Source organism: Talpa europaea (assembly GCF_964194135.1).
Source record: "Talpa europaea genome assembly, chromosome: 1".
Lineage (NCBI taxonomy): Eukaryota > Metazoa > Chordata > Mammalia > Eulipotyphla > Talpidae > Talpa > Talpa europaea.
In genome coordinates, this window is record NC_140073.1 from 3,576,121 (window position 1) to 3,593,033 (window position 16,913).

Below are 16,913 nucleotides of genomic sequence, written 5' to 3' on the forward strand. Positions count from 1 at the left end.
CCGCCATCGGCCTGGAACACAGCTGGTGCCGGGGCCCCATCATTCTGACTGGGATTGGGGTCTCGGGGACCCCCATAGGGACCAGAATTAAGAGGGGAGGGACACAGCCCATCCAATGAGTCCATCTGGTGTGGCCATGTGCCAGCAGGTAGAGTCCCACATGCAGAGCCCCCTGGGCTGCAGGAGGTGGGGGACCTGGGTGAGCAGGCGGGAGCAGTAGCAGGGGCCCCAGGGATCCTAGTCCAGTGGCCCCTGGAAGATGAGGCGGACACAGCCATGTTCGCCAGTGAGCCAGGCCCCGCAAAAGGGACAGGCCGCGTGGAAAGCGTGGGTGCCGTGGGGCAATGGTGTCTGCGCCCAGTAGCGGGCAGTCTTCTCAGAACAAACATGGCCACAGGGTGCAAAGGCATGGCTGGGCGGCCCGGGGTCCAGGCAGAGGCCGGCCTCCTGGCCGAGCCACAGGGGCACGTAGGGGCCCACGAGGCGGCAGAGAGGACACTCACGCTCTTGGGGGCCCCTCTCTCGCCGGCAGCCCCAGCCATGGTAGCCATGGACGTGGCCGCAACGGACGTAGACCCAGGGCTGTTGCTTGTCAGGCGCCGTGCGGCCACGGGCCGGGCTGGGGAAGGCAAGGGTGCTGAGGCCCACGGGGCACTGGGGCCGTGCTGCGTTCGCTTCCTGCCGCTGGGCCTCCAGTTGCTTCAGTGTGGGTGCCCTCAGGAGCCCTGCTGGTGTGCGCCACAGCAGCGTGGCGCCACACAGGTCGATGAGGGACCCATCCTGCAGCTCGTTGGACTCGTTTTCCACCTGCCAGGGGCAGCAGAAGAGCCTTACTACCCACGAAAGCCCCAAGCCCCGGCCACCGGTGCTACCACCCCAGCCAGTTGCCCACTGGTCCCACTGAACCTCCCTGGAGAGGGCACCCTGGACCAGCAGAGTGGACAGAGGCAGAGGAGAGGAGGGCTGGGGAGGAGAAGGGGGTGCAGGGGTGGAAGGGAGTGCTGGGGAGGAGGAGGGGCTGGGGCAGAGGAAAGGGTAGGGCGAGAAGGCCCAGGTGCTCCCAGCATACATGGCCTCTCACTCTCAGTGGGATGTGGACCTTGGTCCCCTCATCTGTCCAATCAGGAGGTCTGGACCCAAATGGAGTTTTTCTAAACCATCTCCCCAGGCTCTCCCCTAATGGCAGCGGCAGGAAACTTCTGTGGGTCGCGCTGGGCACCTAGCCAAAGCCGCTGTCCAAAGGCAGAGCTAGGCTGCCTGGGTGTGAGTTCTGGCCTCACCCCTCCCTAACACTGTATCTCCGGGCTGATTTCCTTCTCCTCAAGCTGGATTCCTCTTCCCAGTGTCTTAAGTAGTCCTTAAGAGTCAATCAGTGTAAACACCTGGCACCCGTCGGTGCTGGAGAAGTGGATGCTGGTCAAACAGTCACAGGCGTATTTTAAAATAATGTCTCCTGGGGCCTCCCTGGTGGCGCAGGTGGTTGAGCGCAGTGCTGTAAACCTGTCCGTAGCCTCTGCAGTGCCGGTTCGAGCGGAGATACCCACATGGTGTGACAGACCTCCTGTCTCGCCCGCTGCTCCCCTCAGCAGTGTATTTCAGTCAGTCTGCCTGTCCTGCTTCCTGTTCTGTCTCTGGTGAATCCTCTCACCCTCCCGCACATCTGGCCTGTACCCCGGTTCTCATATAAATAAATCTTTAAAACAAAAAATGTTTTCCCAAATCTCCCAAAAGAATCAATGCCCTGGGCAGCCATGCCCCACTCAAGGCGCTGCATCCCCTGGCCCAGGCCCATTCGAGAAGCTTGGCCCGGAGCCTTGGGCAGGCTCTCTCCCCACCCCTGAGATAGGTTCCACCGACCAGAGCCTGCGGAGGGCTCATGGCTGCCTGAGCCCACACACTGGGAGGACGAGGAGCGAGACCGTCTGAATGTGACAGACGTGGTACAAGTTGCAACACTTTAGGCCATAAACCGCTCATACGCTGCCAGTGTCACCTCCCAAGAAGGTGTGATTTTTTTTTTTTTAAACTGCCATATCCTCAGAGCCACCTGGAGTGCAGTATTTGTGTGATCTCCGCTGCACGTCACCCGAGGGTGCCCAGCAGTTTGGGGACTACACATGGGGAGGCTGGTCGGGCCCCTCTGTGAGCTGATGGGGCTCTCCAGTGCAGGAGGACCCCAGATCATGTCCAGGCTTGGGCAGGGGGACAGACATGTCAGGACGCCCAGGCAGAGTAAGGAGGTGCAGGGTGCATGGAGCAAGCCACCTACCAGCTTCCCCCGCTGCTGCGCTGAACGGCTGTCCCTCAGCGTATACACGTTCCCGCAGACAGAGATCTCCCGCCAGAGGCCCGGGGCTGAGTCCTCCGAGAAGCCGCCTGCTGGGTGCATCACCAGGACCCCATTGGTGGTCAAACCGTCCATCAGGCCGTCGGGGGTCCGCCACTTGGCTGCCCGCTCCTGGGACCACACTTGGGATCAGATGGTGTCCCCAGGTGGCCCCAGCGGGCTTCGAGCTAGAGTGCTGCTCTCTACCCTCAAGGGCAGGGGCCCAGAGAGCACCGGGGTCGGGACTGATGACCCCAGATAGCCCTGACCTCTCTGAGCCTCGCTGTGCTCATCTGTTAAATGGGTCACTAATCCCTGCACAGTCACGGCTATGAGGACTGTGGGATGCTCCTGGCTCACTCGAAGATGAGGTGCTCGTCACTCCCGGGGGGCAGAGGGGGCTCACTCACACCAAGGAAGATGTTGCTGGAGGCGTCGAAGCCGGCAGCGTAGATGCGGGCAGTGTAGGGCGGCCGGCGGTCGCAGAGGATGCGGCAGGCGTAGCGGGAGATGGTGCTCTGGGCGGAGGGGCCCTCGGTGGCCCCCCCTCCAGGGGACGTGTCTGTCACCACAAAGTCAATCATGTTCTCTGTGGAGCGGCCAATCTGTGAAGAGGGGGGAAGCACAGAGACGCTGTGTGCACAGGGGGTCCCACCTGGTCTTCCCACCCCTGGGACTGGGCACATGCTCTGTGTTTGGGGTCACTGGACGATGAAGCTGGGGCACCATCCGAACTTCAAGGGGGCTACAAGTTTAATCGTCATGGCGGGGGCTTTTCCTAATCTGCCTCCCCCACAGCTCCAGGAAGCATCCCACTCAGTAAAAATGATTTGCTTCACTGAGGGAACAGCGGGAGGGGGAAGCCCACAGCGGGGAGCGTGCAAATGTTAGCAGCCAACAATGACTTCTGCGTGTGGCCTGACTGCGGTACATTCATGTGCAGTTGCTCAGGCGGCGCTACTAAGGGCCCTGCATCTTAGGTGAGGAAATCTAGGCCCAGAGAGGTTAACTGAGTCTTGCCTCAGGTCACCCGGCCAGAAGGCCAGAAAGCGACAGGATCTGAAACGGGGTGGCGTGACTTGGCTCGCTGAGCCATCAGCACCACAGCCTCCCGGGCTGGACACCCTGAGTCCTCTGCAACGTAATGACCACCTGAGCAGGTGCCTTCCCTGCAACCTTTGGTCCCCCTGGCTCACCTGGGAACAACTGCTGAGCACTGAGGTCTGGCGCCCAGAGGCCGGGCTGCTGTTGGAGGGGCCCGAGCTTACCTGGAACATGTCTGTGTCACTGTCGTGTGTGTACTCGACGATGACCGAGTGGCTCCGGGACAGCGTGTAGGAGATGCTGTGCTGGCCGCGGTTACTCAGCGCCTGGTAGGGAGAAAGGAGACGTCACGTTCCAGGGCATGTGGCCACCGGGAACGTGAGCCCACACGCCAGCGGCCGTGCCTGGGGGAGGGGCAGTGCGCTCCGCAGAGGGGTCCCTGGCCGGCACTTTACACAGGTAACCTTCGGGGACCCAACAGCTACACTACGGAAGGTGGCACAGTTATCACCCAAAGTGTGGGTGGGGGAGCTGCGGCTCAGAGAGAAGACCCGAGCGGCAGTCCACAGTGGGAAACAGCAGAGCCCGAATTCTAGCCCAGACCCCCTGAAACCACAGCCTCTTCCTCTGCCATTGCTGTGTGACTGTTGCTTCCCCTCTCTGAGTTACAGCTGACATGTGCATCTGGTGACTGGGGCCTGGGGGCCAATGGGCTGTGCACAGGGCAAAGGCTCGCCAGCCAGCGCCATTCCTTTGGCGGCCCTGTGAGTGAAGACAGGGGCTGCTGGTCCAGCGGGGCTGTGGAGAGGTAGCGCCTGGAGGGCTGAAGGCCTGGGTCTTGGGGGAGGCAGGACTGGCACCCAGGTCTGTGGGCGCAGCTGCTTGCCTTGGAGACCAGCGGTGTGGAGATGTGGTGCATGACATCAGGCTTCACTCCGTTGGCATGTGGCCGGCGGCTCAGTGCCAGGCGGCTTCGCCGGCGGCCCTTGTCCCCACTTGCCAGACACCCATTGTAGCTGTGGATGTGGGGGGGAGGTTAAAAATAAAGGAGTGCAGGGATGGGGAAGGGAAGGAGAGAAAGGAAGAAACAGTGAACCCTTAACAGATTTGGAGGGAATGCCAACTCTGGGCAAACCTTGCCTTAACATACAAGCTCTAGAAACACCCCAAACTAGAAGCCCCAACTGTGCATTTGTGGACTGGGGTGAAGGGCAGGGCATCTTCAAAGACCTTTCTTTCAATTAACCGGGTGCTGGGGTGGCAGATGTGATGCACCCTAGGACAGTTTAGTGCCATCCGTGGTGACAGGAGGGGGCCCTGGTTTTTCAAAGAACCTGGAAGCCACCCCTACCATGACCCAGGCAACAGTCCAGTGTGCCACAGAGGCAGAAGGGGGTTCTGGCCCCAAGACCAGGTTCCTGGGAGAGGGAATATCTACTCGAGGCCTTGAAGAACTGAAAGGGATTTGCCGTTAGCAAGCTGTCACTTATTACACAAGTACTTCTGGAAACAGAAATGAAATAAATGGACCCACAAGGCCACTACCTCCACATATCCATCCACATCAAATTTCTACCTTCCTCTCCAGCTCTTGTCCCAAGGGAATGATTGTGGAAGGCAAAGATGGGGTGAGTCATAGCCTTGACTGCCGCCATGGTTTGGGGCCTCCTGTGTTCCTGGTGCTTCGCCTTATTAATGACCTAATGGAATCTGTGCAATGTCCTGCCAGGCAAGTGTCTTTCTATCCATTTTATGAATGAGGGAAATCGAGGCTCAGGGGAACGAGGGAAAATGACTTGCCTGAGGCCCCAGGCTAAACCCTGAGAAAGTGCAAGACTGAACTGGGTCGGCCCAGCTTTGGCCTCTTGCAGAAGCCCAGCGAGATGAAAGGCTCGCCTATGCTGTCCGAGGCTGGCAGAGCTTGGTGACCTCAGGGAGTGGGGATGTGCAATAGGGGAAGGGGACGATGAAGGTGGTGGAAGGTTCCTCCGTCCCCCCTCACACCAGGCTGGGAAGTCTGTGAGCAGTTGGGAGCCATAGAAGGTTTTGGAGCGAGGAGGGACAGGATAGCTCTCAACTAAGCCAAAGACCACTCAAATCAGAATCTTCTGGTGAGTTTGTGAAAATACAGACTCCACACTCCCATCCATGGGGACTGATTCCAGGGGTCTGGGAGGCACCCAGGGACGGAATTTTCAACATGCTCTCTGGGCCGCTCTCATGTGTGGTCAGCAAGGAGGTTCACTGCTCTGCAGGGGAGCAGTGGCTGTCAAGAGGGTCCGTGGTCTCCCCCTCCACAGACTTGCTTTCAGCTGAGAAGTCAAGCCCTTCCCTTGGGACACCAAGCAGCCACTTTTCTAAAGCAAACACGGGCCGGAGGGCACCACTTCTGCCCTGGTAAGCTCCTCCCAGTGCAAGATACCGGCTTTGGACTCAGACCAGCCTGATTCAAATCTTGGCTTTTCCACGTATCATGTGACCTCCATAAAAGGGGGCTAACTGATCAGAACCCTCACAGGCTCATGTGAGAATAAGATAAAGCATTTAACCTGCTCAATGCAGAGTTTGGCATGTAGACAGCAAGCCCTGCATACAAATTAGCTATTATTGCTATCGTTATTATGAAAAAAAATAGAAGTCCTTGGCACGTACATGTCAACAAACAGCATGTGTTGCTTCTAGAGAATGGTCAACATGGAAGCGCAGTATCAGATATTTCCTTCAGGACAGATAGCAGGTGGAGAAGCCACGGGATGTATGGATGAGGGAGGAAGAAGGGGTTCTGTGTCTGGGGAAGAGGTTAAGTGGGTGGTGCAGGGGTCCTGGTCAGGGGAAACCAGGCAGGGGTGAGGTCGACCCAGCCACCAAGGAAGGTGGCTTCCTCTCTCCTGGCCACAAGGCTCTCATCTGCAAAGTGAGGGTCAGCCCTGGCTAGTGAAGGTGCGCTGGGCCTAGCGTAAGAAAGACCTAGGTCCAAATCCCAGCCCTGCCACTTACCAGCTGTGTGCCCTTGGGCCAGTCACTTCCCCTCTCTGAGCCTCGGTTTCCTCACCTCCTTCCTCACAGCATCTTTGTGAAGATTGAAATGAAATAATGTCCATGAAAGGGCTTGGCGCAGGCCTACCTCCCAGAACACTCGGCACGCGCCAGGCACCGTTCCACGTGCTTTACAGAAGTCACCTCATCCATTCCTCTGACAGCCCTCTCAGGTACATGGTTATCGTCCTATTTGTAAACTGGGAAAACGCAGCACAGGGACCTTAAGCAGCTGCAGAGGCAGGATCTGAACCAAGCAGCTCTGCTGGGAAACCAGAGTTCTTCACCCAAGACTACAGACACTAGGTGCTTTATGAAAGGCGGCTGGTCGGACTTTTTTCTTATCTAATAGAAACTTATCGGAAACTCTCAGTAATTTATGAAAAGTGGGAAGACAAAAATCACAACTATGAGTTGGGGTGGATTTGGTCAACTGTGACTCTCGGCTGGGAAGGTGAGGAAAGACAAGCAGGGAGAGCTGGGGCCCTTTGGCTGCCCTGGGAGGTACCCGGTGCCCAGCCCCAACTGGACCAGGGACGCTCACCCCAGGACGATGAGTTCGCCATACTTGATGGGCTCCTCACCGGGCTGGGCATCTTCACCGGGAGAAGAGAGGACGCAAGAGCCCTGGTTCCCAGGGTGCTGGAGGTCTGAGGTCCGGGGGGAGCCCACTTCAGGGTTCCCTTCCAGCACCATTCTGGGCAGAGTGGAAGAGGAGAAAAAGAGCTTTGCAGCCTCCCGCCCCAGCCCCACTCAGTGCCACTTCCAGCCTGTTTGTGGATCACTTCGGCTAAGGCCAGAGTGACCATCACTGCTATTTCACCTCTGCCTCCCCTAAACTGTCCAGGGTTTTGAGATACCAGGGAAGGTAGATGGGTAGGGTGGGGAAGGAGGGGCCCTAGGATCAGAGGTTTCCTTTTGGCCAGGACCCCAGTCTGGGATATGCTGGAAGTGAGGCACCCCAGGAGTTGGGGGGGGGGGAACTTATTCCTCATCTTAGACTCCGTTCCTAGGTTTAGCTCCGCGTCTCAGGACCTCTGAGAAACCCTCTGCCGGGTTCTTAGAGTCTCTCTGATGATCTTAGTCTTTCTACCCCTTTGTGGGCTTAGGTCTCTGTCTGTCTGACTCTGCTCTCAGTGACTATCCTCTCTCTGTCTTCCCACCCTCCTCCCCGCCTCCGCCTGCCTGGTCACCTCACCTCCCCCTCCACCTGCCTCAGTCCCCCACCTGGCGCCGCCCTCGGGCAGGCCTCCAGACCCTCCCGCGCGCGCCCTGCCCTCCCTCAGGTGTCTGTCTGCAGTCCCCGGGCCGCTCGGGTCTCCGGAGGCCTGCGGGGCGCGCTCCCCCCTCCGGCTCCGGCTGCAGCAGCGCCCGCCGCCGCAGGAAGCCTGTTTGGAGGCGTCCGCGCGCAGGAGGGGCCGCGCCGGGCCCGGCTCCCCGACAGCCCGGCGCTTACGCAGATGCCCCCGGCGGCCCCGCGCGCAGCCCCGACCCCCGAGCCCCGCGGGCAGCCGGCGCCCACCCGGGCCGCGGCAGGCGGGAGCGCGCGCACCGCCGGCGCCCGCCCTCGCCCCTCCGGCCGCCCCCGGACGCGCAAACACGCCCCCCGCGCCCGCCGGGGCCCGCCCGGCGCAGCCCCCGCCCCTCTGTCCCGGAGGCTTCACCTGGCGGCGCTCGGGGCCCTCTCGGCGCCGCTCCCTCCCCGCCTCGCCCGGCTCGGCCCCGGGGCCGCTGCAGCGGGATGGGCCGGGCCGCGGCGGCTCGGCGCTGCCTCGTCACGGGGACACCGGGCCGGGGGGAGGGGACGAGCGCGAAGCCCACGCCCCGCCCCCGCCCCAGGCCCCGCCCCGGGCCCCGCCCCTGCGGCGGCGCTCGGCCGGCAGGCCACGCCCCCTCGTGAGGCCCCGCCCCGGCCCCGCCCCGCCCCCCAGTCTGTCGGGGCGCTCCCTCTCCCAGTTTCTCTGGCCCCCTTGTCTAGGGGACCCCTCCTCCAGTTAGGGCTCCCCAGAGCCCACCCCCGTTTCTGGGGACTCCCCGCTCTCCCAGGTCCCGGAGCCTCCTCCCCACCGCGGGCTGGGGTCTTCCCCTGGGGCCTGAGCCCTTGGGCCGAGGACCCTGCACCCCGCGTTCGAGGCCGCGCCTGGGGAGGCCTGGGGTTCACAGGAAAGACGCGGGGCAGGAAGGAGCGGGCTGGGAACACTGGTGGCCGTGGAGGCGTCGCCCGGGGCCCCTGGAAGCCGCTTGTGGTGACCCTGCGCGTGGGGCGCAGACGCCATCCAGCCCAGCTCGGTCCCTTTCTCGCCCGGCGGCCGCTGAGGGCTCCGGGCCCCTGGGGGGCCGGGAACACCTCCCGCCCGCACGCACCCCCACCCGAGACGCCACAGGCCCGCACGCACCCCCACCCGAGACGCCACAGGCACTGCGCTCGCGCGGCAGCTCGGGCCGCCCTGGGTTATGGGAAATCTCTGTCGTCTATGCCCTGCGCTCTGAGCAAAATAAGGCTTTTCATTCCTGGCACACACATGGTACTCACCCATTGTACAGATGAGAAAACAGATTTGCAAAAGTGACCTCGTGATGATTTCGCTGGAAAGGGCGGAGAGTGGATCTGAGCTGTGTGACTCCAACGTCTGAACACCTAATGTCCACACCTTGCGTTTCTGGTTAGGGATGCAGGATGGGGCTCAAACACAGAGCAAGAGAGACCCAAAGGCCCTCCAGATAAGATCCCTACCACTCACTGTCTCTTGGTCTGTTTAGAACTATAACCACAAGCTATGGGTGAGCCATTAACACACCCCTTTGGAGTGTGTGTTTCACTGAGGAGGTGGCCTTTGCATAAGTGGAAGTTTACCCACACATTCCTGAGAAGGAGCACCTGCCCCCCATAAAAAAACTTGTTGCTGTGAAACTACCAGTCTCCCCGACTTCCCTTGGGCCCCAGGACATCCACACACCCCACCCACTCCCCACCTAAAAATAGTCCAAGATACCAACTGCTTTGCCAACTGTTCTGGGGCCCCAGTAGCCAGATGAAACAAGGAAGAAGCTCCCTGTGTGTCCTTTAGGGACAAAGTCATTCATTAATCAAGAGAAATCCCTGAGAGGCCACTGCCAAGCAGGCCACACCCACTCTGCCATGGGCAGGCTTCCACCCCCAAAGCCTGCACTGCGCCCCCTTGCAGGCATGCACCGCCACCTTAGGACTGTCTCACCCCCTGCGCTCCCAGCTGCATTGCCTGCCAGAGCAACCCCTCCGGGCACACGCGCTGAATTGCACACTCGCTGAATTACAATTAAAACCCCCAGTTTGCAGATAGGGAAACTGAAGCTCAGGGTGGGAGGTGGGGAGATATTTGGCCCAAGTCACTCAGTGTCGGGGAGCTGAGGTTTCACCAGAGCCAGGGTGGGGTCCACCACCCCAGTCAGGGGAAGGGGCCAGGGTTCGCTGCAAGGAGGCAGAGATTTCTCCTGGGATGGAGCCCTGGGATCAGATTGGAGCTGCTTGGTGGATGGGTTTGAATCCCAAAGAACCTATGGGAAGCTGGGGTGAGCCTGCCTGCGGCACTGTCCAGGGGGGCAGAGACAGAAGGAGGGGGGCACCATCGAAAGACACAGATGCCTGGACTTCCAGTCGGTGCTTCGGGCTCCAAGTTCTGAGCCCTGTGCCAGCTTCTTCAGCTCTTCATCCCTCCAGCTTCATCACCTTGCTAGACGACTTACTTGCCTAGTGGGAATAATAATCTCACCGACCTGTGGTATTGTCAATCTCTTTGCTCCTCCCCTCTCTTCTCTCTCTCTTTAAAGAATGGGACGAAGAGGAACAAGATACAACCTCCATTCCATCAAGTCTTGGGTTTAAGAGCCCTGAAGACAGGGGCTGGAAGAATATTTATGTATCTGGTCGAGAAAGAATGTTGAAAAACAAACCCCTGTGGGCTCTGGGCTGGGAGGCTTGGAGAGGAGAGGAGAGAAGGAGGAACTAAGAGACTGGACTCAGCCTTGGAGGCCCTGTTATGGGTGGGACAGTGGGGCTGGGGAAAGCTAGAAGCCTCAGCGTGGGGAATCGGAAGTGAGCCTGGGCCTCAGTTCTCAGACTATGGAGAGAAGCCCGGGGAGCCAAATAAGGGTGGCAGTGGGGGGCCGTGTGTCCCTCTCTCAGGCCTAACCTGCCAAGTCCTAGAAATGTGAGCCCACCAGGCAAGAACAGCACAGCTGGGCCCAGGTATCCAGAGCAGCATCTTGGCGGGCAGTGCTGAAAGGGGCACAGCCAGGGTGCAGGGATTCTGGGCCACAGGCCTCTGGCTTCTCCTGTTCCTTGGCACTGGGGCTATCTCACCGGACCTGAGAAGCCATTCCAGGTAGAAGAGTGGGGTGGAGAGCAAAAGATTCAAAAGGACTGAGATTAAATCTGACCCTGGAGTTAATGGGAGGGAGCATGTTGCATGCGGGGGCACGAACCCCATCCAGCTGCAGCAGGGGGCATTGCCCATGCTGGGCCGCTGCCAACCTGCTGCTGCCAGCTACTCCACATTGGCTGAGCCCTCCTGGGTCTGGACACTGGTCTCTGGGCACCACAGGACCCAGCCAAGGTCGTGGACCTGAAGACCGAGGAGCTGGCTGCTGGGGGGAGGGGTTAGGCATCCGTGTGAAGAGGTTGACCGCCTTATCAATCCATGTGACATAATATGACCCAAGGAAATGACAGCCTCTTTCCCAAGCTGCCTGCTTGGAGAAATGAAGGCATGGAAGGGGTGGTAGGGCGCAGCAGGACACCCGGTGATTCCAGCAAATGCTGGTTGGACGGAACAAATGCTGCCAGCGGACTGAAGCCGTGTTCAGCGAGGAGGCTTGCGGAGGGTGCCCCCTCTTCAGAGTGCTGCTGCCGTCTATCACGGCCTGCGGCATGTGGACGGACTCCGAGCAGCTGCGGCCAGGGATTCCACCTTCCAGAATGTGTCCTGCTGTAGAGTGGGGCAAGCAGTCACCTGATCACTGCAGTCCTGGGTATGAGGACCGTGGCCCGAGACAGACCTGGCATCCAGAAGCTTCCCGACAGACTGAAGACTCTGGGGGCTGAGCATGTTATCACGGGAGAGGAGTGTGAAAGCATCTTCAGGGATATGCCCACCTAGCTGCACTGAGCTGCTGCAGGTCCTAGCACCTGCAGGAACCAAGGCGACCCCCGAGGGCTGGCCGCGCAGCCTGGACATTGATTCACTAACCTTGTCCTGAGCGCCAGGCTGGCTGACGTTGAGAGACACAAATACAGAGAACAGGGGTTGGAGGGCTACCTGGAGGCAGGGGCCTGCCGACAGAAATTCAAAACTCCAGTGATCTGAAGAAAGGCCTCTTCCTACTTCTCCATGTGTGAACGCCCTGTAACTAGCCAGTGTAGTTCAGCCAAGTCCACAATTCTTGGCCTTTAAGCCACTCACTAGCCAACAAAAGTTAACTTCCTTTGTTCTCAATCCTGGTCCCCAAAACCAATATAAACTCATTCTCTTTCTTTCTTTCTTTCTTTTTTTGTGGGACCCTTGCCAGAGGCTGGGGATGGAACCGGCGCTGCAGAGGCTGTGGGCAGCCTCACAACCCAGTGCTCAACTGCTGTGCCACCAGGTGAGGCCCTCTTTCCTTTTTTTTTTTTTTTAAAGATTTATTTATTTATTTATTTATTTATGCATACAAGAACTGGGGTGTAGGCCAGATGTGTGGGGTGGGGGTAAGAGGATCCACCAGAGACAGAGTAGGGAGCAGAACAGGCAGATCTACTGAAATCCATTGCTGAAGGGAGCAGTGGGGAGATAGGAGATATCTGCTGCACCATGTGGGTAAGCCCCCTGGCCTGGGTGGCTGCTGATAGCTTCATGGTGCTAAGACTTAACCCCTTGCGCCACCAGGGAGGTCCTCATTCTCTTTCTTTGCTGGAGAGGTTGAGATGAGTCCATCTTCTACTCTTCTACCTTCTTGCCAATCAATTTGCAATAAAGCCTCTTTCTTTTCTCAAACCTTGATGTCATAATGTGGTTTTTGCATGGTGGGTAGTGGGCCCCTTTGCTCAGTAACAGAATCAGTACACCCCACTTCTCTTTGGCTCTCTGTTTGTTGACATCTATCTTCCCCCAATGCAGATCAACATACTCGGCCTGAGGGAGGAAACCACTAAGCCACATCTCCCAAATTTTGATACTTTCTTTCAAGAGATCAGCCTAGATTGAGAACAGAATTTCTATATTTTAATGAAAAATTATAGGAGGAGGAAGTGTAGCCAGCTTGGATCAGATGCCCGCTCCTGGCAAATAGGGTCATGTCATTCACAAATGTTTGCCCTGTGGCTCAGAGCTGCAGTTCCTGAGAACAGGGAACCTCTAGGTCATGGACTGGCTTGACAGTGCTCACTACAAACAATCCATAGGTGCCAGGAAGGTGCGAGGCTGGAAGGTGGGTTCAACCTGAAGTCCTATGACCCTTGAGGGGCAAGCTGAGAAATTAAAATTTTACCTTCTGGAATATGTGGAACTACTGAGCAGCTTCTTCTGGGAGCAGGTAGATGCTGTCATGTGTGAGGCAGGGCTGGCATCTAAGTGAGTAGTGGTAAATGGCACAAGGTCTAGAATCAGGAAATCCCATCCTTTCTGTCTTGCACAGAGAAAGCCCCTTTTGGGGACTCAACTTGGTAATTTGCTAAAGGAATATAGTAAAACAATTTGCCTCAAGCCATTGTGAGGGTCAAATAAATAATAATGCTGGTGAGGAGCTTAGCACTGTGCCTGGCGTGTGGCTGATGTCAAAAAGTTAAACTACAAAATAAAACGCTGACTTAGCCTATTCAACACACAGATGACGTACAGGGATCGTTCTGGGCCTGTTAAGCCTCACATCAGCTCTATGAGGCCGGCGCTTATCGGCTCCTGGCTAGTCAGCACCTGTTTGCTGGGAGGTGCGCAATGTTCTAACGCACTTAGTGCTAACTTGTCTCCACAACAATCCCTAGGAGTAAATAGTTTGATCAGCTTCACGGACTACTCAGGTAGTTCGCTCTGTACTCTAACCATTCTGACTTTCAACGACAGGTGAGGAGAGTGCTACTCCACAGGAGCGCTAGGTTCATTTCAAACTGAAGGACTATCAGCATGTCCAGCAGATGGCGCCCCAGCTCAGAGAGCGGCAGGAAGCCCATAAGCGGTCAAAACTACTGTACCCATAATGCTAAGCGAGTATCAAGGCCCCCAGCTTAGCTGTCCAAAGCACTGCCTTTGTGTGCGTGAGGAATGCGTGTACCCAAGCCATTCGGGTCCTTCCTCTATCTTCATATGATAAACTAAAAGTTTTTTCCTTTGCATCTGACCCTCTTTGTCTTACTAGTTGGAGAACGGAAGGAAGACCTGAAACAAGACTGCTATTTGTAGTCCTCACCTGCCCTAGCCGAACGTGAGGACCCTTAACCTTTGACTCAAGATGGCGGCGCCCTGAGCGCTCGCTCTTACTGTTGTCCTGTGGTGTAGTAAGGCCGGGAACAGTGCATCATGTCGAAGCTAAGCCGGGCTACTCGGACGCTCAAGAAGCCCGCAGCCGGGGGCGTGATCCGGACCATCGTCCGGGCAGGCCAGGCTGTATCCGGGCCCCCGCTGGGCCCCATCCTGGGTCAGGTGCAGCCGCGTCTGGAACCCAGCGTGGGAAGCGTGGGAGATAGTTCTTGGGTGGAGGGTGCGGGCCATGGAGCCAGGGATGTCTCGTCAAAGCTCGGCTCTGCTTTATGCCTTGGAGTCAGTTACGTAGCCATTTCAGCCTCAGCTTCCCGAGCTCAACCCCTGGATGGGGGCTAAAGAGGGAGGATGCATACAAATCAGCTGGCACATAAAGTGACTGGATCTGGATAAAAGAGAGTGGTGACAGAGAAGTGAAGGTGGAGGCGGGGACTGATGGAGCCTCTCGGGTGGTGGGAATACGATCCTGACCTTTGTGCTTCCCTCACAGCGAGGCGTTTCCATCAATCAGTTCTGTAAGGAGTTCAATGAGAAGACAAAGGACATCAAAGAAGGCATTCCTCTGCCTACCAAGATTTTTGTGAAGGTGCAGAGTTGAGATTCTGATCCCCACTTTCCTTATCAGTGCCCCCTATTCTCCCCCTGGGTCCCTAGGTTGATCACCTGAGGTTGCTGCGGTGCTCTTGGGCAAGTCTCTTCCTGAGTGCCACTCTCCCCAATTACCTAGTGTAGACTAGCTTGCCATTTCTGAGCTTGCCCTGCCACATTGCACTTGTCTTCCCCCTCCATCCCACCGGGGCTTACAGAGCAGAGTTTGGCCTGGAGTAGAGGTGATGGGACTTTCTGCTGCAATTATCTTTTCTGCGGTTTTGATATATTAGAGGGGCACCATAGGAAAGTGAGTTGTAGTACAGGGGGACAGGGAGTAAAAAGTTCCCAGGGGCACTGGGGTGGGGAGGCAGGAAGAAATAGTTTCATAATTTCTTGTTTATTATTAAGCCTGATAGGACATTTGATATCAAGATTGGACAACCCACTGTTTCCTACTTCCTGAAGGCAGCTGCCGGGATTGAGAAGGGAGCCCGGAACACAGGTGAGGGTCAAGGTGGGTACCTGGAATTCTGGAGGCTCTGAAGGGAGGCAATGACACCTGATGGGCTACTTGTTCCTTCCTCCAGGGAAAGAGGTGGCAGGCCTGGTGACCTTGAAGCACGTGTATGAAATTGCCCGCATCAAAGCTCAGGATGATGCCTTTGCCCTACAAGATGTGCCCCTGTCTGCTGTTGTCCGCTCCATTATTGGCTCTGCCCGTTCCTTGGGCATTCGTGTGCTGAAGGAGTGAGTGTTCTAGGGAGACGTAGGGTGAGGGCAGGACCCAGAAAGTTCTTGACTGTGGTGCAAAGTTGAGAGGGCACATTTCAGTGGGAGAGTCATCTTCCCCCTGAGGGAGGCCACATCCAGGGACCAGTTGGACAGGACTTTGAGCTGTCTCAAGTTTAGATCTGACCCTGAGGCCAGCAAGGGGCTTTGAATAACCTTAGGAATTGTTTCCTTCAAGTGAGATGCTGGGTAGCAGAGCTTCTGGCCCAGATAACTGCAGGGGCAGCACTTACCCTTTAACATCCATTTGCTGCTGGTGCCACACCCTAGGCAGAGGTGTTGGGGTGCTAGGGTGGCATTCCTGGCAGAGGAAACTGAGGCAACGGCTGGGAAGTCTAGGAGGGGAGAAAGGTCCAGATAAGCTGGGTTCTGAGACAGTGACTTGGTTACTTGTGAGATTCTCACCAGTGACAGCCCGCTCACTCACCACTGGTTTTTTTGCACCTGCAGCCTCAGTGCGGAGGAGCTGGCAGCCTTCCAGAAGGAGCGGGCCTTGTTCCTGGCTGCTCAGAAGGAGGCTGATTTGGTAGCCCAGGCAGAGGCTGCCAAGAAGTGAGCCCTGTACCCTGGACTGCATGATTTTGAAGGGAGCATCTGGGAAGGGAGGGGGAACAGTTTGGCAGACTGTGCCAAAGCGGAGTAAGAGAGGTCATACCAGCCTAATAATTTTTTCCTGATTTTATGTTTTTACATATGTGTCTGTATCAGGGAATCAAACTGAAATAAACATCCTTTTTCACCCACTCTCAACTTCTGCTTTGGGACTTCAGGGGAAAGGCACCGTATGGACAGTAGCCAACGTGGACAGACACTAGCCGCCCTAGGAAGGCAGGATCTTCAGGCTGCCTCTCAGATATGAGCATCAGCCACACTGAACAACTCACCCAGGTTCTATTCCTATAGAACCCTGACCCTTACTGATTAGAAATCAGAATTTTTCCCCTTCTTTAGGAGTGAGAACAGGCAGGGGGCAAGGTCGGGGCATGAATGCCAAGGTCAGGTCTACAGAAACAGCAGATGTTGCTTCTACTTCTGTCAGAAATCTCTCCTCTCAATTCTTTAGAAAACAAAGTGGAAAAAACATCTGGCCCAGCAATACCACTTCTAGCTATTTATCTGAAGATCATGTAAGCACTAGTAGGAAAAGATTTCTGCACCCCTATGTTCATAGCAGCATTATTTACAATGGCCAACAACTTAAATTCCTGTGACAGATGACTGGATGAAGAAATTGTGAGACAGAGACACAGTGGAATGTTACTCAGCTGTTTAAGAAAAATGAGATACCTCCATTCGGGGCAGTGTGGATCTTGAGGTGATCTTGCTAAGTAGAATAAGTCAGAAAGTGAAAGAAGTTAGTGGGTAGTCTCAGTCCGTTGTGGAATATAAATAACTAAAGAAAACAAACAAGCAAAACACAGTAAAAATAACTCTTAGCTCAGTGAAAATGATGGTGGTTACCAGGCCAGGGCCAAGGAGCCAGGAGGTGGGTGAGGTGATAGGGTGTCGGCATGTACACATGTTGAGGTGTGCCCCCTAAATGATGGAGTTTTGTGAATGTCAAATCAATAAAATTTCATGAAATTTTAGGTCATAGCTCAAGCAGGATTCCCACACAGACCACCCTTAGGCCTCTCTAC

General features: G+C 56.7%; 2 protein-coding genes across 4 annotated transcripts; one reads left to right on the forward strand and one right to left on the reverse strand.

The window, feature by feature from the left end:
- Nucleotides 1-237: 237 nt before the first annotated feature.
- Nucleotides 238-7,139, reverse strand: PELI3 (pellino E3 ubiquitin protein ligase family member 3; the record flags this gene model as incomplete). Of its 3 annotated transcripts, XM_084238163.1 has the most annotated exons (7): nt 6,951-7,139; nt 6,368-6,439; nt 4,257-4,386; nt 3,595-3,696; nt 2,737-2,931; nt 2,270-2,458; nt 238-807 (listed from the first exon to the last, which is right to left on the reverse strand). In XM_084238163.1, exons 1-7 carry the CDS (start codon nt 7,100-7,102, stop codon nt 238-240), a joined length of 1,410 nt encoding a protein of 469 aa, XP_084094289.1. In that variant the 5' UTR covers nt 7,103-7,139. The 3 variants fall into 3 exon arrangements, with proteins under 3 accessions (XP_084094289.1, XP_084094290.1, XP_084094291.1); XM_084238164.1 differs by lacking the exon at nt 6,368-6,439; XM_084238165.1 differs by lacking the exons at nt 3,595-3,696; nt 6,368-6,439.
- Nucleotides 7,140-13,903: 6,764 nt separating this feature from the next.
- On the forward strand, nt 13,904-15,848 carry MRPL11 (mitochondrial ribosomal protein L11). The gene is made up of 5 exons (XM_084237458.1): nt 13,904-14,106; nt 14,384-14,479; nt 14,893-14,986; nt 15,072-15,231; nt 15,724-15,848. Exons 1-5 carry the CDS (start codon nt 13,933-13,935, stop codon nt 15,827-15,829), a joined length of 630 nt encoding a protein of 209 aa, XP_084093584.1. The 5' UTR covers nt 13,904-13,932; the 3' UTR covers nt 15,830-15,848.
- Nucleotides 15,849-16,913: the final 1,065 nt, after the last annotated feature.